The sequence below is a fragment of the Barbus barbus genome (genome assembly GCF_936440315.1).
Source record: "Barbus barbus genome assembly, chromosome: 6".
Lineage (NCBI taxonomy): Eukaryota > Metazoa > Chordata > Actinopteri > Cypriniformes > Cyprinidae > Barbus > Barbus barbus.
Window position 1 is genome coordinate 5,756,476 of NC_136734.1, and position 25,670 is coordinate 5,782,145.

At 41.0% G+C, this 25,670-nt stretch overlaps 1 protein-coding gene across 3 annotated transcripts in view; it reads left to right on the top strand.

The window, feature by feature from the left end:
- The window catches only part of LOC306871672 (protein PRRC2B-like), a 36,904-nt gene that overhangs the window by 5,135 nt on the left and 6,099 nt on the right, over window positions 1–25,670 (top strand). Inside the window, exons 4-23 of one of the 3 annotated variants that reach the window (XM_079419765.1) lie at window positions 6,860–6,962; window positions 7,057–7,120; window positions 7,197–7,340; window positions 11,864–12,159; window positions 12,241–12,368; window positions 12,466–12,629; window positions 12,709–12,796; window positions 12,887–13,040; window positions 13,819–14,152; window positions 14,316–14,482; window positions 14,678–14,879; window positions 15,973–18,175; window positions 18,275–18,453; window positions 18,963–19,078; window positions 19,185–19,326; window positions 19,406–19,482; window positions 19,574–19,855; window positions 19,949–20,050; window positions 22,427–22,631; window positions 22,724–22,818. In XM_079419765.1, the coding sequence (XP_079275891.1) occupies window positions 6,860–6,962; window positions 7,057–7,120; window positions 7,197–7,340; window positions 11,864–12,159; window positions 12,241–12,368; window positions 12,466–12,629; window positions 12,709–12,796; window positions 12,887–13,040; window positions 13,819–14,152; window positions 14,316–14,482; window positions 14,678–14,879; window positions 15,973–18,175; window positions 18,275–18,453; window positions 18,963–19,078; window positions 19,185–19,326; window positions 19,406–19,482; window positions 19,574–19,855; window positions 19,949–20,050; window positions 22,427–22,631; window positions 22,724–22,818 (5,245 nt within the window). Of the gene's footprint in view, window positions 1–6,859; window positions 6,963–7,056; window positions 7,121–7,196; window positions 7,341–11,863; window positions 12,160–12,240; window positions 12,369–12,465; window positions 12,630–12,708; window positions 12,797–12,886; window positions 13,041–13,818; window positions 14,153–14,315; window positions 14,483–14,677; window positions 14,880–15,972; window positions 18,176–18,274; window positions 18,454–18,962; window positions 19,079–19,184; window positions 19,327–19,405; window positions 19,483–19,573; window positions 20,051–22,426; window positions 22,632–22,723; window positions 22,819–25,670 lie in introns of all 3 variants that reach the window. The other 2 variants (XM_079419766.1, XM_079419764.1) reach the window with 2 other exon arrangements.

Below are 25,670 nucleotides of genomic sequence, written 5' to 3' on the forward strand. Positions count from 1 at the left end.
TGTACACTTTGCATATTACGGTAGTTTGCTCCTCATCTGATTTTCTGTAACCAAACCAGTTGCAAATTGTGGAGGTAGCTCCTCGCGTAACAACAAGCTCCTCCTCATGGTGCGTTCCCACCAGACGCGAATGAAGCGTTAAGCGCGAGTGATTTACATGTTAAGTCAATGCAAAGACGCGAATAGACATCCTGCCGCGCTATTCGTGCGAATGACGCAGCGCGAATTGAGCGTTTAGAGCGAAATTCTATACATATGCTCTCTGTGGCAGTCATACATGTGCGCCTGGCAGAAGCCCCGCCCATGATGCGAATTCGCGTCTGTTGTGCAGTGAATTTCACGCGCGAATGAAGCGCGTAAACCCAAAATGTTCACGCGTCCAACCACGCGCAAGTCGCGTCCGGTGTGAACGCACTGTCAGCCTCACGTCCGCATTCCGCCATGCTTGTTTTCACTCCGCACGTGAACAGTGAATCGGGCGCGCACAAAACTACGTCATCAACTAGACTTATCGTTATTATCGTGAGGAGACAAATTTTTATCGTGAGGAGAATTTTCAACGGTATATCGCAAACGATAAGATATCGCCCATCCCTATTAATGAGGACGTTACTAGTGATCGACCGATATTGATTTTTTATAACCGATACCAATTATTTGCATGTCTATGTGCCCGATAACCGATATGCAGAACCGATATTTATTTACTGTTATAAAGTAAATAAATGACTGCGTGAAGTAAGTCCATACTTCACTTTGGTTTTTCCTCCTTTCAGTCATCTTAACAAAAAATGTTTTGAGAATTAGCAGTCTTTCATGCAGGGCTCTAGACTCATTCTTCCCACTGATCTCACTTTTGCGCACGAGCACATAATTTGGTTGCAATTTGTTTTTTGTTTTTGCTACATTTGATTAATCAATGCATGCTGATGAACTTTTATCATAGTTTATAGTTATATGGTAACGAAAGTTTTCAACATTCAACTCGTTCTTTTTCATCTGTATTATTTGTGATTTAAATTTTGTGAACAGGAATTCCTTTTTTCGTGCGCTTTTTACTTTCAAATTTGCGATCTTGGTGTCACATTTTACAAGAAAAGATCATTGTCTGTTTTGCTTATATCTATACACCTTTAACTTTTTAAGACTAAAACAAAAGATGGATTCATTGTTATTCTTAATTAAAAAGCGCAACAACAATAAAACAGTACGTTGACAATGACAAACTCTTACATAACATTTATCAACAAAAACGAATAAGACGAGGCATGGCATAGGACACACCACATGCTGTACTATATACCTAGTATATTACAGAATGTTTAGCAAACTCTGAGGAAGCAAATAAATATTAATATATATATTTTTTTTAATTAAGGAAAGCCTCCATAGCATAACCTGAGGTAAACAGCAAAGATAACAAGCTTCTCAAAACGAAAACAAAAAGAAAAGTAAAACTAAACTGGCTGTAGCTGACAGGACTTGCATGTTTTTTCTACAAGAACACCACCACGTTCACCTTCTCTGGTTTAAGAAGCGGTCTTTTACTTTAGTTTGAAAACAAATCCATCCGTTGCGCTCCATCCGCGACGCGCACCTTCACGCTCGTGCTGACGTGGCGAGTATAAACCAGGCTCTACCCACTAAGCGCTCGGCTGAAAGCACCTCTCTTCACGTGATCAGTGAAATCTGTCTCCTGCTATAATGTGCTGCGGTTGGCAGCGCGCGCTGTATGAAGCAGACGCTTTGGAGTAGCGCAGACCTGGCACTCGTACAAATGCGACCACGTCAAATTTTAACTCGCAAACAATTACCATTTTGGTCGCAGTCTAGAGCCCTGTCATGTTAAATTTAATCTTCGTATTACAACAATAAAAAACATTTTATTTATAAAAAGCTTTAGCAGCAACACTAATATTAGCAGTAAGCAAAATGAACATAGAAAGTCTAATGTTTTCAAATGGAGAAAATAAAGGAAAGGAGTCATATCAACTTCATTTTTAACTACAGTTTTAGTAGGTTTATAAGCTGTTTAATAGGATAAAGAGTGAAGAATAATTCACTGGATAATGTTAATTCACGGAATAATATTCTCTGGAATATAACAAGCATTGTATTTTATTGCATTTCTCAACTGGCATGCTCTAAATTATGCTGCTGACAGCGCGGTTTATATGCATTTACACAGAACTATAGGCTACTCAAACTGCCATCGATCGCGGAGATAATAAATAATTAATTTCCATAGAGTTGTATTAATTTAGATGTTTATAAACTAAATAATGGTTATATAGTAAGTGTTAATACAATTTAGGGTGCTTCAAAAAAGTGAATCTTGTTAAAAGTTACATGCGGTGGCCGTGCTGAGCATTTCTTGAGCATCAACCCGCTGAGTGAACTGCAATATGAAAGCGGCTTCACGAGACTAATGATGAGCATATAGACAACAGAGAGAGAATTACATTCAATGCTTTTCTTTCCAACATGCAATCATTCATGGCTGTATTATTTAATTCATGCAAAGTTACGTCTTTATTGGGAGAGGACTTGACGGATTATCTATGTGACTCCGACTTCACGAGACTAATAGACCACAGAGAGAATTAAATTCAGCGCTTTTATTTCCACCATGTGCTAATTCATGGCTGTGTAATTTCAGGCAAAGTTATAGCCTATCTTTATAGGGACAGGGCTTGACAGAGTATCTTATTTATCATATTTCTTAGAGCCAAGTTGCATTTAAACTATATATATCAGGCATTTATGTAATACATCTAATTTGTGCATTAATGCCTGTAATATTAAATAGTTTACTAACTACAGCAAATCAAGTACCTGCACGCCATTGCTGTCTCGTCTCCCCTCAGATGCGCTGCAATTGCGATCCTGCGCGCAATTCGTGTTTATCGGGGAATCCGATATTACAAAACCGATATTCGATTTTGGAAAAATGCTTAAATATCGGGAAAAATATCGGTAAATCGATATATCGGTCGATCTCTAGACGTTACAGTCACTCTGTGTTGCTATGAGTTTGTCTCATCCAGACTAAAGCAACTCAATTAAAACATAAACACTGTAGTCCAGCTAAAATTGTAGCAGCTGTAATTGTAAAATGTTCAATTACGCATTATGCCTCATACATGCAAAAACTAGATGCAGGGCTCAATAGACTGAGTGTTTCACTTGCATTTGTGGCTAAAAATAGAGATTTGCGAATAAAGAAAAGTCCTAACGGGTCAAAATTCAGTTTGTAATGGTAAATTGTGGTCGTAAAGTCTTAAGTGGTATAGCAAATGTTTATTTTCAAGAAGTCTTCAATTTGTGCATGGAAAAAATAGTAGTCGTGATTAGGGATGGGTACCGAAACTCATCGGTCTCGGGGCTAAATTATGAAAGACCGGAGTATCGATAAGCTCTGACGTTATCGGTACTTCTGTCGGTATTGGAGAAATTAAGGAAACACACATACATTTATTGTTGCTCTCTCTCTCTCTCTCTCTCTCTCTCTCTCTCTCTCTATATATATATATATACAGGTCCTTTTCAAAAAATTAGCATATTGTGATAAAGTTCATTATTTTCTGTAATGTACTGATAAACATTAGACTTTCATATATTTTAGATTCATTACAACACAACTGAAGTAGTTCAAGCCTTTTATTGTTTTAATATTGATGATTTTGGCATACAGCTCATGAAAACCCAAAATTCCTATCTCAAAAAATTAGCATATTTCATCCGACCAATAAAAGAAAAGTGTTTTTAATACAAAAATAGTCAACCTTCAAATAATTATGTTCAGTTATGCACTCAATACTTGGTCGGGAATCCTTTTGCAGAAATGACTGCTTCAATGCGGCGTGGCATGGAGGCAATCAGCCTGTGGCACTGCTGAGGTGTTATGGAGGCCCAGGATGCTTCGATAGCGGCCTTAAGCTCATCCAGAGTGTTGGGTCTTGCGTCTCTCAACTTTCTCTTCACAATATCCCACAGATTCTCTATGGGGTTCAGGTCAGGAGAGTTGGCAGGCCAATTGAGCACAGTAATACCATGGTCAGTAAACCATTTACCAGTGGTTTTGGCACTGTGAGCAGGTGCCAGGTCGTGCTGAAAAATGAAATCATCTCCATAAAGCTTTTCAGCAGATGGAAGCATGAAGTGCTCCAAAATCTCCTGATAGCTGGCTGCATTGACCCTGCCCTTGATAAAACACAGTGGACCAACACCAGCATCACTGACTGTGGGTACTTGACACTGGACTTCAGGCATTTTGGCATTTCCCTCTCCCCAGTCTTCCTCCAGACTCTGGCACCTTGATTTCCGAATGACATGCAAAATTTGCTTTCATCCGAAAAAAGTACTTTGGACCACTGAGCAACAGTCCAGTGCTGCTTCTCTGTAGCCCAGGTCAGGCGCTTCTGCCGCTGTTTCTGGTTCAAAAGTGGCTTGACCTGGGGAATGCGGCACCTGTAGCCCATTTCCTGCACACGCCTGTACACGGTGGCTCTGGATGTTTCTACTCCAGACTCAGTCCACTGCTTCCGCAGGTCCCCCAAGGTCTGGAATCGGTCCTTCTCCACAATCTTCCTCAGGGTCCGGTCACCTCTTCTCGTTGTGCTGCGTTTTCTGCCACACTTTTTCCTTCCCACAGACTTCCCACTGAGGTGCCTTGATACAGCACTCTGGGAACAGCCTATTCGTTCAGAAATTTCTTTCTGTGTCTTACCCTCTTGCTTGAGGGTGTCAATGATGGCCTTCTGGACAGCAGTCAGGTCGGCAGTCTTACCCATGATTGCGGTTTTGAGTAATGAACCAGGCTGGGAGTTTTTAAAAGCCTCAGGAATCTTTTGCAGGTGTTTAGAGTTAATTAGTTGATTCAGATGATTAGGTTAATAGCTCGTTTAGTGAACCTTTTCATGATATGCTAATTTTTTGAGATAGGAATTTTGGGTTTTCATGAGCTGTATGCCAAAATCATCAATATTAAAACAATAAAAGGCTTGAACTACTTCAGTTGTGCTGTAATGAATCTAAAATATATGAAAGTCTAATGTTTATCAGTACATTACAGAAAATAATGAACTTTATCACAATATGCAAATTTTTTTAAAAGGACCTGTATATATGTCGCCAGCTGTTTTTATGTGCAATAATATTCAAACATTTGTCTATGATGCATTTTTGCTATGCGCAATTCAGAATCCAGATCGCGCTCACGCTGAGGCGCTTCAGCACACGCAACATGAAAGTCCTGTTTAATTATCATAGAGGAGAGAACCAACTATTCAAACATCTGCTCACACTTTAGGCCTGTGGCTGTTATATTAAGCTAAGTATTTTTTTTCTTTTTCGATTTTGGCTTCCAAGGATTATAGCCGCATTTCTTCTAGCACAACTCCCTTCCCTTCATAGCGGCGCAGATTCGTTCCTCCGAACCAAAACTTAACATCTGAATCAGCTCAATCAGTGATTGTTATAAAATGCCGTCTTTACTGTTGCTACATTGCAGGACATATTTGATAGTAAAACGTTGAAAGTCGCCTACAATCTGCACAAGTGATGCTGTTCAGGCTGAAATGTGTGTGTGCGCGTGTGCCTGCGCGGCGGCGTGCTCCAAAACGGACAAGCAAAGTGCACTTTGAGCTTCGGGCGCGTCGAAATAACACACAAAAATATGCCAAAAAATACACACACAATGTGTCAAAATGGCCGGTTATGAGAGTCTTCACTTTTGTGTTTTAAGTGGACGAGAACAGCTGGGAGAAAATCCGATGCGTGTCAGTATATTGTCTTAAAGTGTCAGACTGGAGCTTGAGCCATCAATGTTAATCAAAGAACAAAATGCAAAGAGAAAATCACCCACAGCTCTTAATCTGAACAACGTTATAGCTTTAATAAACATAAATCTATCAGTACATGCAGTGAAAACTATGCAGTGCTCATTTGATTACTTTTGTAACTATTACTTACCTGAACATATTAATATTAGTAGACCTTCATGGAAAAATGAAAGCACTGTTTATTTCTAATAATATTATTTCAAAGCTAATATTTAGATTTGCAACTAAATATGAGCTTTTAAACTTCTTTTTAAACTAAACTTTACTTTGTTCAATTGTCCCAATACTTGTGCTCACATCAGATAGGGGGATGAAACACTTAAAGTGCTGTCCTTCTTTTTTGGTAAAACATGTATGTTGAAATGGCTAATAATGAAATGTGTGTTCTGTAGTTTTGATATATACTGTATATATATCACACAGAGTTTAAAATAGGCCTATAAATAATTACACAATTATTAGATACAGATTAAAACAAGTATTTAAAAACCTAGTTTACTTTTTGTGTTTTAATAAAAGTAAGAATTTTGCTTAGAAATGTGTACTTGTATGCACTTCTAAGGAATTATTCGACATTATTTGATCAATTTTAACCACGTCCCCTAAATGTTATTTTTGAGTTGTCCATGAATTGTTCAACTTGGGAGCACATACGCCTATTTTTTGAGAAAAAAGTGGAAAGTTCTGATGCATCTCTATTAGAACTGTGCTAGACATGTAAACAAACTGAGTCGCAAGACTTCATGGATCATCAGTGTGTGTGTGTGTGTTATCAGCGCTGCATTTTGAAGGTCACTTCATACGGCTGAAATGAAAGCTTAGATTTGCTGTGAGGTGAACGCTTTCTTTAAGAGAGTTCTTTTTTCTTTTCCACGTGCTGTAACTGATGTATGTAGTCATGTGAAATCTTTTGCTGGTTATTTAAATACATACTTTGTTCTTAAAATACCCAGATCTATTTCTGGATGCAAATGGCCATCACACATTGTCTGATTAGTGTCTGTTTCCTCCTGTAGTTCCATTGCATCATCAGCACAGCTGCCGGAGTCGCAGCCACCGCTGGCTTTACAGAAATCTGTCTCCAATCTTCAGAAGCCCATGCCAATAACCAGCCAGGAGGTACAGACGGCACGTTCATCATCTCTTTGTAGTGTTCACCTGATGGTAATGTAATGGTGTCTGATGTCTGCTGAATGTGTTTCTGTCCCTCTAGAGCACAAGTACAGGTGGACCAAAACAATGGACACAGCTCAATGGAAAGGCAGTAGATCAAGATGGTAATCATCCGTTTATTCTGATCAGACGTGTTTGTTGTGATGTCTTGTTTTATACTTGTTTGGCTCTGTTGTCCAGGTTTAAAGGTCTCAAGCCGACTGCAGCCCTTCTCTCACGAGGAATTTCCGACGCTGAAAGCAGCAGGCGAACAGGACAAGGCTGGCAAGGAAAGAAGCGTCTTCGATCCGTCGTATGGGCCCGGACCAAGCCTCCGCCCACAGAGTGAGTCCCGCACTGCACGATAAAACATTTAGATCGTTTCATTTCAGATATGTAATTGTAACAGTAGAAAAGACCATATACATAATCATCTTCTAAACTGCATTCCTGCCTTAACCCGACTCACTATGCACAAGCCAGCAATAATGATTTATATTCAGAGCTATCAGGTTTTACGCTGGGAAATGTCAGGCTTCTGTGATTTGTCATTGCATGTTTGCATCATGTAGTGCAGGGCAATATACTGGTTCAAACGGTAAGCCGGTTTGCATTAAGCACATGGTATGAATAAAAAAAAAAGAAAGATATGGCATAACGGTAGAAGTGCCTAAGCAACACGGATAGCGTTGTGAATTGAGATGAGTTCAATGTTCAATGTTAACTGCATTCACTAGTTCTAGTTCAACTAGTTCTTTAATTGGGCAAATAAACATATTGTGAACGGTCGTCAACAGAACCCAGAGACTGAAGATAAAATGCAAAGAGGAGAAAATCCTGCAGCAGGCAGAGCAAACTCACTGCACTATGCGTGAAATATTGGAAGAAAATACTGAATTGGTTGTGAGGGTTTATATGAATGCGTCTCTGATGATTCGGGGACTTTTCCCGATCCCGCCCCTACTCTCACTCCCACTTCGCTTCCTGTCAATTCTGATCTGTCCTGTCACAGTAAAGACAAAAATTGCCCCCATCCCCCTTTAAAAAAAGCTTCTGCTACTGTGTCATGCATTCTGATTCATAAGGTCATGATTTTATAGTGGATAGATGTACTTTTTTGGGCTTCCAAATCTCGACCACCATTCACAGCCATTATAAAGCATGGATACTTTTTTTTTAAATATATATATATATACTCCGATTGGATTCGTCTGAAAGAAGAAACTAATATACACCTAGGATAGCTTGAGGGCGAGTAAATCATGGGGAAATTTTTGGGTTGACTATCCCTTTTAAAATCCGTGATACAAATTTTTGGTCAGACCTCCCAGCACAGTACTATGTATGTGCACTGACTGCAGTTTTTGGATAGGCATTAATCGTTCATTTTTGGTGTAGCTGCTCAGATTTGCTCGGATGCTGCTTATTCAATATATACTGCCATAATGTATAAAACACAAGATTGATGAATGAGATTTTATTGCATTATGTATTGACCCCCTAAATGCCCAGATTTTTTTTTCATTCATAAACAAAACATTTTTCATAAAGCTAAACACAAAGGCAGAAACACTATATTTGAAAATGTAATAAAGCGATATTTCTGTTGTATTACAGATGTGTTGAAATGTTATACATTTTTAAATTTAAATGTGCAATTATACATTTAAGTACTGAGTAATATTAATTGACTACAAGTACTTACTGTATGGTTTGGATTAAGATTAGGGTTTGTTTTAGGGTTACCTGCATGTAGTTATGCGTAATTTATTGTTATAATAGTAAGTACATGTAATGTGTGTAACAAGGACACCTTAAAATAAAGTGTTACCAAATATCTATAATATTATCCCTTAACTTTGGCGCAGTTTCGTAAACGGGCATGAAAACAGGGTCACAAAACACTGTCAGTGTCTGTATAGTTTTCTTTGTCTGCTGTAGGAATGCACTTAAACTGACATAAAATGAAAGAGAAAATAAGACAAAAGGTCTGAACAGAAATGCAATACATCAGGAAAACCTTGCCATGTAGAATAATTTAATTTAATTGAAACAATGGCTGATTGGGATATTTGGCAGAAAGAGCATTTTCAGTTGATGTTTTACTGATTTGTTTGCTTGGCAACAATTTCACTGAAGACTAGCAATATTAGCATATTGTGGTCCAAATTCAGTGTTTGTTTACACACAATACATGTGTTGTTCAACTTGTATTTAAATATTACTTTGAGTTTGATCAATATCTTTCAGTGTTTTGTCTATTTACACAGCGTATTCATGTGTAAATCAGTGTTTTTTTTAAGCAATATTACCATTGAGAATATTTTGAATTAGTTTTATATTATTTTCTGTTATTTTAATGGCTTTATAATTTTGCATCTTTGTCTTTTTAAGTTTAAGTACATTTAAAGTAAATGAAAATGAGATGTTGCCTTGGCATGTGGGTGAAAAAAGTGTAATTTAAGTTAATTTCAAAGAAATTTAAAGGCAGGGTGAGCGATTTCTGGAAGCCAATGTTGATATTTGAAATCACCAAAACTAACACGCCCCTACCCCAAAAGGGTCTCGCCCCTATTTTGATAGATCCGCCCCACATATACGTAGCCTACACAACACAGGCAGCGATTAGTTCTGTGAAACATAAGCCGCTTTTCCACCGAAATTATCTAGAACAATATGTCCCAGGAACTTTTTTTTCCTGCAGACCTGTTGCTGTCTACGTTTCCATCACGGTCTAAACTACCGAGAAGATTAGGCAAATAGTCTGTTGGCTTAACGTTAGGTCTGTGCGCGTTTCTCAATGCCTACTATGCAAATTTCGGACTTGCATCGTCGGTAGTTCGGACTTCACGAGTTAGATTTGGGAGTGTGAACTCCTGTGGACGGAACGACGCAATTCTGCAAAGAGCAGCGTACTTGATAACGTCAGTCAGCTCGCCTTGGCTGCTGCAATCTTCCTCACTGTATTTACATACGAAATATATCAAACACCACTGCCTCTTTTTGTTTTCATTTAAACATATTAATAGCCGCAGAAATGTAGTTCAGGGAACATGCATTACAATGAAACAAAATATTATATCAAACATTGCCTGTTTTAATTTTAATTTTAACATAAAGGTGCCATAGAATGCATTGATACAGTATTTTAAATTGTTCTCTGATATCTACATAGAAGGTATGTAGCTTAGGTAAGGGCACAAAATCCATAAACGGTTTTACATGTCTATTTACAACCCTAGGTTTTCTCCCTAGAATAAAATGGTCTGTTATTGGCTTATTTGGATGGGTCATGAATAATAATTGGCTGTTTCACAGTGCGGCTCATTTCAGTTGATCACAGCAAGGAGGAAACACAGGGAGGAAAATATATACATTTCAATATTTTCTCTCGCAGTTATATCGTCGGGTAATTATACTGTATATAAAATGCGGGCATCAGGGAGCCGCTATTAATATGCGGGGCACTGAAATTGCTTTTGAACAATCGGTCGATTGCGTTATAGTCTCACTTTCGCTTTCAAGGTCTGCGATTCCACGTACTCTGTTTATACTATGGAGTGACAGTACTTGCTACACATTTTACAAGATCAGATGCTTGTCAGTGGTGCTCAGGTTCTGTAAATCATTCGCCATCATCCTCAGTCATCTTTCCTTACTCTGTTTATGTGGTAAGTGAAATCTTATGTTCTGCAGCGTAGCCGGCTAATACTAGCAAGGAGCTAGTATTTTAGTAGAACGCGTTATTTGCTTTCCGTGCTTTTCTGAATACAGACACCAACCCATCTGCACTTCACACCCCCTACACAGCCTGGAACATAAGATTTATTTCCATGATCTGCCATTTTCGCTGTTGTCCTCGTTTGTTTCTTCACAATACTTGCAGAACTTCTAATGCTGTGTAGGTTCGGCTGGCGGCTGGCCTAGAACATGGGCGGGTTTATGCAAATGTTGGGGCGTAGTGATCCTGACTGTTACGTCATAGTCTGTTATGTTCTGATTCGCCTGTTTTTCAGTGGTCTTTTTTTATTCAAGAGATTTACATAATAAGGAGGAAACTATGGTGTTTGAGGCTCACGGTATGTCATTTCCATGTACAGAATTGTTATTATTTAACTATGCCAAGGTAAATACAGTTTTACATTCTATGGCACCTTTAATAGAACAATAGAATAAAGACCAAAGATTACCTGTTAGATTTACCCAAATGAATGATATCTTATGTTTAACCACTACAGAGACCTCAGAGTCAGCGGCAAATGTCAGAAGGACTAGCCGAGGTTATGCTCCTCTCTTTGGGATACATGAGCACTGAGCGCCCTGTGATCGCGTGGAGCTCACGTCTCTGAAATCAGCAAAACACATTCTCAAATAGGCTCTGTTTTTATAAATAAACTGCAGATTTGAGTTTTAAACCACTACATTCTCGCCTGAAATACACGCGTCCAGTATAGGCAGGCTTTAGCTGTTGCGTCGCGGCATGACCATGGCACTGTTACTCACCTGTCGGGAAGAAACAAAGGAACCTTGGCGTCCGATCGCAGCCCTTCCGCTCCTTGAGTTCTCTGCAGCGCTGGAAAGCTGATCCGATATTTACACAGGTCCTACTTCTTGCCTTATCGTTCTGCAGATATTTTCCTCTTTTGTTTTTTATCTGCCATCTCTATCTTTCTGTCGCTCAGCTCAGCTGTTCACTGAATGCTCTCTCCTCCATATCAAAATGTTTTTGAAAAATCGCTTACCCTGCCTTTAATTTAAGTTTATTTCAAGTAACAAATGCCCGTCGTTTTATTTGGCTCAAAACCACTGGCGTGAATGAGCGGTTTGTTGATGTCTCAATGTGAATGCTGATGTTGTGTCGTTGTCAGACGTGTCGAGCTGGAGGGAGGGCGGTGGGAGGAACCTGCAGCCCCCGGTGCTGTCTGCCACCCCGCCCTGCACAGACACAGACACCAAGAGCAGCGGCTCAGCTGAGACCACCACTCCTCTTCCTCCCCCCTCCTCATCCTCCTCCTCCTCCACTGTCGCTGCCGCTGCCCAGTCCTCTGATGTGAAGGAGCCATCGCTGCGGCCCTCTCAGCCCGTGCAGCGCAGAGCTGCCCCATCAGCCCTCCAATACCAGCACCACACCACCACCACATACCACGACATGCTGCCTGCCTTCGTGAGTTTTCTTCCATCATATCCATTATCCAGTGTGCTGTGCTTTCTCTGATAAAATTCTTACTGGCTCTTTGTTTGTCAGATGTGCCCTAAAGAGACTCGTGACGCTCCGGGCTCCTCGGATCACGGCCCGACCACTGTGGTTGCCCCCGTGCGCTTTGAAACCAGGTTGATCTTCAGACCAGCGTTCCCTGCACCGGAGCCCGTCAAGTGAGTATTGTGCTAATTACTGCAGTGAGGAACGCTTGCTGTGCAGAAAGGAAGTCTCACTGTCATCTTATATAAATGGCTGTTTTTCATTTCACAGTGGTGATATAAGAAGAGAGGCCCGTTTCTCCCGTGTCCCTCCACGCCCCTCCACTCGCCCGATCCGCCGCCCAGGAGATCGAGCTCCCCGTCCTGCCATAATCAACCCTGAGGACCTGAAGGACCTCGATGAACTGGACCACGACTGTGAAGATGGCTGGGCAGGTGAGCGCTCGCTTTCTTTATTAACAACAGATGTGCTTTTTTTCACCAGTTGTCATTGTGACCAGTGTCTGTTCTTCAGGTCTCCATGAGGAAGTGGATTATAGCGAGAAGCTTAAATTCAGTGACGATGAGGAAGATCATTCTGCTCGTGAGAAGAATAAGATCTGGTGAGCTTTTCCTTGTTTTAATGCAGTGCGTGTAGTGTGAAAGCTGCTTGAGTTGGAATTGAAGCTCATTCTGGTGATTGTGTCTTGCAGGGATGACTGGAACAACCATCAGGACCAGCATTCATCTCAGAGCTCTGGTGACGGTGCGTTTCCACACAACGCTGAGGAGGAGTCATACTCACGCCGGCCAGAACCCGTCCCCTCCAGGAAGACCAATGGACGATTCTCCTCTATTGAATCTCAGGTAACAATCTACGGCCTGCTGCATTTGTTTTTCCCACTGAAATCTTTTATTTGCTTATTTTTAATTGGTATTTTAACAATGCCTGCATCAATTAAGACCAGTACTAGGATTGCATACAAACAGGGGTTTAGGGAAAAAAGTATAAACACAGAAAATAAAATAAGAACGAATGCTGGGAGCTACCGAGCAGCGTTATTTTAGTATCTTTGAGTTTTTATTAATATTTTGAATCAGTTTTTTTATATTTTGTTTTAATTTTAAAGGTTTAGGAATATTATACTTTTTAGTATTTTATTTATGTCTAAATAGTTTTTATAAATTTTTATTTCAGCATTAGTTCCTTTTGTACATCAGGTTAAACTAAATGAAAAATTAAAACAAGCTGAAAAACGTTTGATATTTTATTTCAATTAATATTTTTATTTCCTTAAGATTGTCAACCTTTTTGTCATGTTTTAACAGTTAGTTTTTAACAGTAATTTTTATTTGACTGTAATTTTCGTTTGTGATGGACTAAACTGTGTTCTGTCTGTCCTTCAGAGTGGAACCAATTGTTTTTGGTGTTGTAATTCCATTTTTATATTTATGACTTTTCTTTCGATTGGATAACCATTGATTGTAATACAAAATTGAGCATGTTCAATTATAATTTTTTTTTCTTGACTAAATGTTCAAATGACATCCTTTAATTGATAATTTTTGATAGCACCTTTAAGGTGGTCCCATCAGTCCAGGCTCATCTAAGAGATCTCCTCTCTCTTTTGTTTGTGATTTGCAGCACCAGCAGAAGAACAGTGGCAACAGTGAGTCTGCAGAGGAGCAGGAGGAGCCGCACCGGCAGGCACCTCCTCGTGGGAAGTTTGTCTCAGCCGACCTCTCTGCCGTGGAGAGAGCGCGCAGACGGCGCGAAGAGGAGGAGAGGAGAGCGCGAGAGGAGAGACTGGCTGCCTGTGCAGAGAAATTAAAAAAGCTGGATGAAAAATTTGGTAAAACTGAGAAACCTGCACGCTCTGAAGAAACGCTGAGAGAAGCAGACAGCAAGGAGCTGATGCAGTCTCCAGGCCGAAGGTCATCCAAACACCAACAGGAGGGCTGGCAGTATGGCACTAAAGGTATACAAGTTCACAGTTCACTAGTTGGTTTATAAATGTAAGTTTTAGCTACCCTTGTAATAATGGCAGTGGTTTAAAGGGAATAATTTAGAGAAATGTCAAAAGCGTTTTACCTCTCTTCTTTTCCGCTACTTTTCTTGACAACTCTTTTCATTGTATATAGAAGTGTCTGATACACCAACTGAGTCATCCAGTCAGGATTACAAAGATGAAGGTTGTAACTACCACAATGATGACGATGGTCCTGAGTCCACCTCTCCCCTCCCAGACTACGGCCGACACCAGAAGCCTGTGCCACCCCGCTTCCAGAAGCAGCACCAGCAGCAGCAGGTGAGCTTTTACACCTAATACTTTAAGTAAGAGAAAATAGTTATTAATTCAGCCACCTTGAAAATCGTGAGGTGCATATGTCAATGCAGAAGTTATAATACTGAGTAATTATCTTTTTCATGCCAACTATATGCTTTTATGCTGTTATATATGTGGTATGCTTTCATTTAGGAGTTATTTTTCTGTGGTTTCTAGGAGCAGGTGTATAAGATGGCGCCGTGGCAGCAGTCGGGTCACCCCACCCAGTCCAGCTCTGCTCACCCACAGAGGGGATTTTATCCTCCTCATGTCCTGGGCTTTGACCCACGCTGGATGATGATGCCTCCCTACATGGATCCCCGCATGGCACAGGGATGTTCTCCAGTGGATTTCTACCCTCCTGGCGTTCACTCATCTGGTAAATTACAACATTCTCCCTATTTAGTGGTGTTTTCCAAGTCAAGCATCACTATTATTTATAGTGATACGATCAAACCTTTAATAATAAATGCTAAACTTCAAAATATGATGAGTGAACTCTCTTAACTTGATCCAGTAAGCCAGACATTCCCAAACTGTTATGTCAGTTTAACCCCTTTGATAGAACACCACATCTGCATGTTCATGGTTCTCTGATGCTGGTTAATGATCACACTTGATTTTTTACTTTCATATCATTAGATGTGTTTTTTTTTTCATTGATTTTATTTTAAAATTAAATCATTGATAGTATATGGTTGCACAATTTGGTCCAAAAAAAAACAATACTATGATTTTAGTAGGATTTTGTGTCACAGTTATCGTGATTTGAGCTGCGGTTTAAAAGCATTTAATCTCATAAGAAAATGTCTTGTATTGCTGTTGCTGAAACACCCAGGCAATTATTTTAATATTCTTTTTGTTTTTATTATTTTAAAATCAAATTATTAAAAAATGAAGACTGATATATTACTACTTTAAAAGGTTTATAAATGTTTCTTATTCTGTATTATAAAATTCTGAAAACTTGTCTATAGAAATGTGTAGAAATTATGTGAGAGTGCAAAATGCCTTTCCCAAATGGACAAGTAGATTTTGTGTGGTAGAGCTTTTACTGCAAACTGATCGAGCTGTTCCATGACTGAAAAGACCATGAACTGCTTGTGTGTAAATAAACACGGTGCTGTGCTTCACTCTGGAAAATGCAGAGATTCAGACTTGATATTGATTGAAATTTATTTTAGTTTTGCTTTGAAGTAGTTCTTGGCTTTTCATGAACTCATGAAACCCCAAGGCTTCACAAGCCCCATTTGAGAAACCCTGCTCCTAGCAACTACCTAGAGTACTTTAGTGACCACAAGAATGCTCCTTAAAAACACGTTAGCAAACATGTAGTAATACCCAGGGTAGACAACCAGCTATGATAACTTAGTATCGTGAGTTCTGTATGGTGATATATGGCAAATCTTTTCACAACAAGTACCGTTATGTTTATATTGTGATAATTAAATTGAACTTTTTTTATTTTCAAGGTTTGGTGAAACCGGTCATTCAACAGGATCACTTGAATAGCCCTGGTTCCACCTCTGATGAAGGCTGCCATCCCAGCATGCATCAGGAGAGGAGGGCGCCTTCCACTGAGCCTTATCAAGTGTGGAGCCAAGACAGCTACTCGTCTGCACGCAGTTTCACCCCACACTACCAGAGACAGCACGAGAATTGCGACAGGGCTCAGGTGGATGACAGGAGTGACCAGTCATGCTCCAGACACGACTCGTATGAAGACCACCGAGGTCATGACCGCACTGGCAGTCCAGCAGAGGATCTGCCCCATCAAGGCTTCCGCCAAGGCAGAGGCTCAGATGTGTCGCTCTGTTCGCAGCGAGATGTTTCCCATGAAGTAGCCCATCAACCATTAATACTCAGCAGAACCCATCCTGGAGACAGCGAGCACAGGGATGTCTCCTCTGGTAGACATCAGAAAGAAGACCTTGATACCCGTGACGAGGCCTTCAACAGCAAGGAGAAGAGCTACGACTCTGATTTTTGGAGGAAAGACATGGGTAGTCTGAGGAAAGACGGCAGCAGTCAGGCCCAGTGGCCCGATCACGGTTCGAGCAGCAGCAGTAGTGTTAGCCAGCCATCTGAGTCCAGTGGTAGAACCCTTAGACGGACGGGACCCATCAAGAAACCTGTGCTGAAGCCCTTGAAGGTTGAAGACAAAGAGAACGAGAAACCCAAAACTGACCCGGAGGAGAAGACTGTCCCATACAGGCTGGAAAAGGAAGTGGTGACCAATGTCTATGACCTGAAGAAAGATGCTCCACTTCTGTCTAACAGGCACTCCGCCCCACCACCCGCTCCCTCTCCTGAAGAGAAACAAGTGGAAGCTCCGAAGGTGGAGAAAACGAGTAACTTGCCTGAAGAGTCGCACAAAGAGAACTGCTGGGATAGTATCAAGAGTCAGTCTGTGGACTGCTCTGACAGCAGGGATCCACCAGCACCTCGCCGCAACAACTGGATATTCATCGATGAGGAGCAGGCGTTCGCCGGGGCCAGGGGAGCGGGTCGTGGACGTGGCCGGGGCTTCAGAGAGTTCAACTCTCGTGGTGGTGCTCGTGGAGGACGGAGCGATGGCAACAGAGGAGCCTACAGTAGCGCAGGCACACAGAGGCCTGCACGAGGACGTGGTACTCGAGAGTTCAGGAGTGAAGATCTGCAGCGAGGCAAACCCCGTAGACGCAACATGAGCGAAACGCACAGCGAGGCCTCAGAATACGAGGAGCAGCCCAAGCGCCCACGCCAGAAGGCCACTGAGAACGGAGAGGCTTCGTATCCTGTGTCTGGAGAGGTCAAGAGGGCTGAGAAGGAGTCATGGAGATCAAACAAGGTCTACACTGATGATCAGAGCGGCAGCAGCGATTCCAGGGACAAGGCGAAATCAGCTCGAGTGTTTGGAAGGTCATTGCCCCCTCGCCTAAATGCTGGATACAACCGTGGATTTGGCTCAAGGGACATTTCGACATGGAGAGGGAGAGGAACCCAGTTCGGAAGCACCTCCGCGCAGGAGAACGGCTACAACTTCGTTGCAGACTCCTATTCCAAACGGTCGTCGGAACGGGAGCCCCTGAAGTACCCCACTAAATTTACGGGCTCCTTTGTAGAGAATGGCGTCGAGGACAGAGATGGAGGTTACTATCTTGATAATGATAATCCCGACAACCGGCCACTTAGAAGGCGGCGTCCCCCACGCCAGGATAAGCCCCCACGCTTCAGGCGTCTGCGGCAAGAGCGTGAAGGAGGAGGTCAGTGGAATAATGAGGACTACGTTAATGGAGATGTTGCCAATCAGTGGCCGGGTCGTTCTAAGGGTGCAGAGGAGCACTGGCCCAACCACTACTCTGGGGGAAGGGCACAGGAGATCACGGGTCAGAGTCAGGGCGAGGACTGGGAAACTGGCTCTGAAAACAGCGATTTCAGCGACTGGAGGGAGAAACGGGGGCAGCATGGCGACGCGCTCACGGATGCAGGTCATGGAGAACCTGGCTCTGAGAAGAGAGAGCTCTCCAAGCGGAGCTTTTCTAGCCAGCGGCCAGTAGTTGACAGACAGAACCGGAAGAGTGACACATCTGTAATGGAAAACAAGATGAGCCGCTCAACGGACACGCAGTCCTGTGCAGGTTCCTCTGGTAGAAATGAGAGTTGGCAGAATGGCGTAGCTTCCAGCAGCAAACGGTATGTATCTTCAGAACATAAGTTAAGCATATTGATATGAAAAAACAGTAGCATTTATGAAATTCGCACTATGAATGTGGCTTAATTTGCTCTGTGCAGAGTTCCAGAAGATTCAGTCACCAGCCTGAGCTCGGCATCTGTGTACAATGTGGAGCAAAATGACGACACAGGTACGGTGGAAGCAACAGGAAAGATCCTAGAGAAAGACTTGAAGCCCAGAAACATGAAGGGGGACATGACAGAACCACTGTCCCAATATGACCTGAACACTTACCCAAGTAAGTCAAAAGTGGTTGTTTATGATGGAAATGCCTCTCTAATGCAAAATAAAGGATTATAAACTGAGTCGTTATTAATCTATTGCACTCCTATGGTGGTGATGTTGCCACAGTGTAATTGAGGAATAATTCAGATCATCTGAACTAGTTGATCAAGGTCTTCACGATTACTAGAACCTTCCAGGCAAGTGTGCGGAGAAGGTTGAAGCTGAGCTCTTCAGGACATTGGCCTTCCAGGAGCACATGTTTAGAAGCAGTTCTAGTCTCTGTTACTAGTTTGAAAGTTTATTTTTTTAAGAGCGTGACAAAGGGATATCGTAATGTGGTGAATTGACTTGCGCTACTTCATAGCCATATGGTAAATTAAGAATCTGAACTGTAAAGAGTTACTCAATTTAACGGTTCTATGCTAAAAATTAGGAAAAATGGTACACATTTGTTTTCAAGTGTGACTTGTGTGGTGTTCTTCAGTATTGGATTTGAAGGAGCTGTCGCTTGTTTCCTCACAGTTGAGAGCGACTCAGGAGCTTCTGTACCCAGTCCAGAGGTTTTCCAGGATGCCCTGTCCAAAAAACACCGCCGCCCACAGGATGATGATCGCAGGAGGAAGGATCAGGGTCCTCCAGTAAGTAATCATGGCCTCTATTCCTCTATGGCCTCTATGATGTTATTTAAATGCACGAAGTACCTCCTGAGTGGATATTGTAGTTATTTGGTTTGTGCACCTGAAGGGTTCGGTAAAGAATAGAACAATTGCATCAAAAATGCCTCCCCGTTTTGCCAAGAAGCAAGGCAGCATGTCCATCGAGCAGCCAGAGGAGACGCTCTCCACCAACAACTTGGGAACAGAGATTTGGGAGACGAACAGCACAGGTAATACTGATAACAACCGATATCAAGTATATTATTATTTAAAAGACTGATTCTAAATGACTTTGTTTTCCTCCTGAAGCTCTGACTGTCCAGTCGTCAGGTGGCGATTCATGGACAAAGCAGGTTTCCTACACGGGAAGCGAACCCAATTCAGAGGTACAGGTCGTTGTTTTCCAAGCAAGTATTTTTGCGTGCCTCAGTCAGTGAACTGAGCCTGAGACTAATGTCCCACTTTCCTGTGCTCCAGGATTCAGATGCGGGGCCCGAGCAGAGTAAAGAACACAAACCGGGCCCCATTGGCAATGAGCGTTCACTGAAGAACCGCAAGGGCTCGGAGGGCATGGAGCGTCTGGAAGGACCCATCACTCCCGTCAACGGAGTGGATATTCACGTGGACCACGTCATTCCTGTGCCGCCCATCGAGTTTGGTGTCAGTGCAAAGGATTCTGACTTTAGTCTTCCTCCAGGGTCCACGCCAGTGCCTGTGTCCAACCCTGTCACCAAGCTGCAGGACGCGCTTGCTGGGAATGTGCGTACAAAAGCTCTGCATGCAGCATTTACATTGTCAGCTTTGTGTAAAGAAGCACTGAGCATTCATACTGTTATTAATGTGTGTGCACAGGCTGGCCTGACTCAAGCCATCCCGATGCTCCGCAGAGACCACCTGCAGCCCGGAATAAACCTCAGCCCCATCAGCTTCCCAACTGCGGACCTCACACTCAAGGTAACGCTTACCGCTGCATCATTGCTTGGGTTGATGGCTCTCCATCACTGACCTTAAGGGTTCTTCCAGATACTTCACCTTTTTTCTTAAGATTTGCAAGACAGCACACAGTCTGTCTGCCTGTCACATGCCTAGTCTAGCACAGGAGACTGGTAGCATGTTAAAACTTTCTAATGACACCTCATAACATTAAAAGGATAGTTCACCCAAAAATGAAAATTCTGTCATTTTCAAATTCTGTTTTAAAGGGGTCACATGATGGTATTTTTAAAGATTATTTGGTGTAACAGAATATATTGACATGCTTTAATGTTCAAAAAACACATTATTGTTCAAATACTGTACATTATTGTAGTTCCTCTATGCCCCGCCTCTCTCAAACGAGTTTTCTACAAAGCCCCTCCTTCCGACAAGCAGTCTGCTCTGATTGGCCAGCTGACCCAGTGCACTGTGATTGGCCGAACACCACAAGCATGCATCGGAAATGTAATACCGTAATCGTGGGCTTCAGCTTTCAAAGTAAATATAAAGACAGTTAATGACTGTTGATAACTGGTTTACCAACAGTTCAAGCCCGAGAGGGGAACAGAGGCGCGTGACAGACACAGTGATGATGCTCGTATGTATTTGCAGTACACAAGCTGCATTTAAGACAGCTGACATGCTATGATTACTGACGGGCTGTACACCGCTGTGCTGTGTCCCTGTTCCCCTCTCTCACACACACGCGCGCGCAATGTGATACTCTACACTGCGCAAAACTTCGCATTTGAATAGTCAATACTTAATACTTAAACTATTAACAAAACATACTTGCAGTCGCTGATTCAGAAGCGCCACATTGTCATAGCAGTCGGAACTGACCCTTTTTTTTTTTCTTTTTTTTTATAGAAATAGCCTTTGTGCACAGCCAGCCTTGTACTCTACTAGGTTCAAGAAACTGTCGTCCATAAAATGCGTTCGAAAATCGAAATTCGAACATTTGGGTTGTGCTGTTCTGTTGGAAACCAATCTTAACCAATGATTCCTAATTGCAGCTACTTTCGGAAGGCCAAATAAAGTGCTTTCGCATAGAAACACACAGCGTCTCCCTGACATGGCTGCATCAACACTACTGCGGTTACTGAAACCACGCCGCCTTTCTTTGCTTAAATTTTTGGCGGCATTATGCAAATATTTCCACATCGTGACGTAGACGTGGGGGCATGTTTGAATGAGGCGTTTTTGCTCGGTCTGGATCAGCCTTCTCTTTTAGATAGAATAAATCCTTTTGTGGGAGACTTTTGAGCTTTGTAACTGCAGATCTTATACATGCACAAACAGCTACATAACACTAAAGAAAAGGAAAACAAGAAATCTCATGACCCATTTAACATTTTGTTAAATATTTACATTTTAACATGTTAGCAATATGGTAAAACATGACCAGTTTAAAACATGCTAACAAAATGGCAAAACTTTCAGTGTCAAAACATGCTAGCTTCATGTTAAAATATTATAAATAGTTAGCGACGTGCTAGAAATTTTACAACGTTTACTTCATTAAAATGTTAGCAATATGATAAAAAACATGTTAGCAGCATCGTAAAACATCCTAGCTTCATGTTAAAATGTTTGCAAGCTAAATATTAACATGCTACATTGTAAAATGTTTTGCAGTATTGGTAGTGTGTTTTAGCATGTTGCTGCAATGTTTCACGTTAGCTTCATGTTACAATATGTTAGCAACTGCTAGTAAATTGGTAAAACGTTTACAATGTTAAATTATGGTAGCGATGTGGTAAAACATGCTAACGTTGATCTAAAACATGCAACTTCTGGAACTAGCAACAAGCTAAAACATGTAAACAACCCTCAACTACATGGTAGGACATGTTGAAAGCATGCTGTAGTTATCTACATGCTAGAACATGCAGATTTATTTTATAAACATGTCTAATTTAGTTTTAAAGGAATAGTTCACCCAGAAATGAAAATTGTCATTATTTTATTTACCCTCAAGTTGTTCCAAATCTATATAGTTTTCTTTGTTCTGTTGAACACAAAAGAAGATATTTTGAAGAATGTGTGCAATCAAGGAGTTTCTGGTTTCCATTGATTTCCATGGTATTTTTTTCCGTACTGCAGAAGTCAATGGAGACAAATCAACTGTTTGGTTACTAATGTTCTTCAAAATATTTTCTGTTGTGTGTAAAAGTACTGAAATCTTTCTGGAATTTTTTTTTTTTTTTTTTCTTTTTTCTTTTTCTTTGAACTTGATCTGCACTAAAAGAATCAAATGATCGAGTGAACTAACAATGTGCTAAATCCTGAGCAGCTGAAGCACAGGTCACTTCATCTTTGCTGTCATTTCTGAACACTTGTGTCCCTCACCAGCGTATTTCTCTGTGGTCTCAGATGGAGTCAGCTCGTAAGGCGTGGGAGAACTCTCAGGCTCTCCCAGAGCAGGGCTCCCCGGGCGGTGCGGCTCAGCCCGCCTGCAGCGTGGGCTCCTCCAGTGGCGTCAGCTACAGCTCCTTCGGCGGAGTGTCCATGCCCCCCATGCCTGTGGCATCTGTTGCTCCTTCTGTCTCCATGCAAGGTCAGCCATCTAATCATTCTCTCAGACTGTGTGTTGCATGCGGTAGCTATGCATGGCTCTAAAACCTGTTGTGATCTGTGTGTGTATCACAGGCAGTCACATCCCTCCTCTGTATCTGGATGGTCATGTGTTCCAGAGTCAGCCGCGTCTTGTGCCGTCCTTGACTCAGCAGCCCAGTTACCAGCAGGTACATGTCGTCTTCACTCTCTACAGGTTTTATAATGACTAATGTTGGTTATTCTGCTGTTTTGAAAGAGATCTTGCGGGCAGGAGCTCCACATGCTGGAAATATCAGTTGTGGCTGCAGGCCTCTAAATGAGTTTTGGTTTTATTGAAGATGTTTGTGCACTAGTAAATTGTGCTTTATTAATTCGTGACTCCCAAGCATACAGAAATCTGCAGCAATTCCTATCCAGTCATCACAAACTACTGGGAGTATAACCCTGTAAAGCCTGACATATGAAATGAAAGTCAGAAAATATTCTCTGAAACAAAAGTGTTTATTAAATCTTTAGACAAAGTATTTAAAAACTTTGAAGGGATCCCTGGGTATTAAGACTTTTATGGCTTAATATAACGTAAATGATGTCTCTTACTGAAATATGTTGTAGAAAACCCATGAAAGATTTAGTTTTAAAAAATCACGTCGTTTTATACATATTTTGGACTATGGGGGGCACCATTATTTTGATGAGGTAAAATGGTTGCACTCAGTGAGCTGCTGCCGCTACCTGTTGCTATTTTTACTACAACACAACTCTGAAAATAAAATACTGATATGATGACCACAGCTATTGAAAGAGCTTACAGAGAAGGAGATAATCATAGGCTTAAACCAAATTCTGTACCTTCGATTATTCCACACAAGGGGTCTAAACGCCTGGATCTCGAGTGAAATCCATCGACGCAGTATGTACTGTCCACTAAAAATAATGCCCCCCCTTTCATGGGTTTTCTACTACATATTTCAATAAGAGACATCATTTACATATTTGTGTGTTTGTTCACTTCTCACTGCTGTAGTCTGTACAAATTCCAAGTATGGAACACCACCATACTTGGCCACACGTCACATCCTTTCCTTTCCACGTCCTTTCCTTTCTTTTCCTGTCCTTTAAGTGTTTGTATACAAATCAGAATTTTAATCTTCAATATATAGTAATTTAGTAGCAACTGATATATATTTTTACAGGATTAGTTGTTTTTTTCCTTGAAAATTAGCCATTTACTGAAACTGATATCCAAAATAATCGGAATCTTAATTGAAATGAAATCTAATCAAATTGCTGTCAAAACCCAGCACTAGATATATTATTGGAGATAAAGAGTGATGAGTGATATTTATATCAAACATGATGATATTTAAATGATCAAAACATATGGAATGCAATACCATTATGATTGAGAGATTAACAAATAAACGTTCCTCAAAAGATCTGAGATGTTTTCGAGGCTTGGGAAGATCATTCCTCCAATGAGGAACAGTGAAACTTCTGGAAACAAATGTTCCTCAAAAGCCTTATGATCATATTTGAGACTCAGTGATTTAAAAAAAAAAAAAAAAGATCTCTGGATAATCAAGTAAATCTGAGCTGCTTCAAAGCAGTGAGTGTTCATCTGGAAGTATTGCTATCAAAAATCCAAATTTTCTTAGGTTTTCTTTAAGGTTGTAAGATTTGAAGGCAAAAAGACACGTGAAACAAGCTGAAGGTGGACATTTGTACAATAATACTAAAATAGTCTAAACTATCAGTTAAACGACAGAAGGCATGGTGTAGATTTTGTGCAACAGATTTAACAGAAATGTTTTGATCTCGTTGATCATTTAGTCTTGTGTATCAAATGATTCAGTTGACTTTATAGTAGGGCTGGGTTTTAAGACAAATTTCACGATTCGATTCTCATTAACGAGCTTGCGATTCAATTCTTGATTCGATTCAATCGATTATTTTGGATGTATATCTGGTACACATGCCAAAAATTCTCTTAACTAATGCTAGAAAATATACATGAGTCAGATGGTACTACATTAATATAATATTGAAGGTTAAAACTGACATTTTTTTAGGCTATACAACTGCTTAAATTACACTTAAGTTTTTATAATAAAAGTTACAATTACATATTTCTACTTCAGTTCACTTTTTTTTAAATCTAGACCGTTTCAAAGGCAACAACATAAACGTTACTGCGCATGCGTGCTTTTGTGGCCCTAACTTCCGGTAGACATCCGAATAGAATCAATAACAACAACTAGCCTCTCTAGAGTAGATTATTTTTTGACAACAAGCAAAATATGTTTGCTGCCTAAATCAGACAGACTTGTTAAAAATGCAAATTCATTCTCTGCCAGCAGCAGGTGCTTTAAAGCGGGAGAATTAGTGGTTTCCCCGATAAAGGCAGTAGACAACGCAGCACTGAGCTTACAAACGCTGCTTTATCAGGCATTGCATGCAAGATGCAATGAAAATTACATTTTCTAAAGACATACAGTCTTCCTTCAGAAATACAGTGATATAAAACCACCCGCGCATCGTTTTGATTTTTAAACGTGCATTACGTACTCATGTATATTCAAAGAAGCCTTTCGGAAAATCGGTCAGTTTTGATATCATGGCGGGTCGCCACAAATAAATAAATGTATGAGAAACACGTCACAGCACAACAACCTGGGCCCAACTTCATTACTCATCACTTTAACTGCGTTTGTAGCCGGTGCCAGTAACCAGACCGATAAACAAACACAGACCGGAAGTTAACTTCAGGCCTGGTGCGTGCGCCCGATGAAACAGTCTATAAACATTTAAATGGTGGCTGTCATTTAAAAAATATATAAAAGTTAAACATTGAAGAGCATTAAAAAATGATAATGAATATTTTATATGGTGCATATATTTAGCAAAATGCCCCACTCTACAGTTTATTTTTCTAGCCGACTAATGATTTTGTGGTCGCCGAATGTGTTTTTTCCGGAAGTAAATGTGACATTACGTGACTTTGTATACGAACCATTATATTGACGTCTTTGCGTGGCTGAAA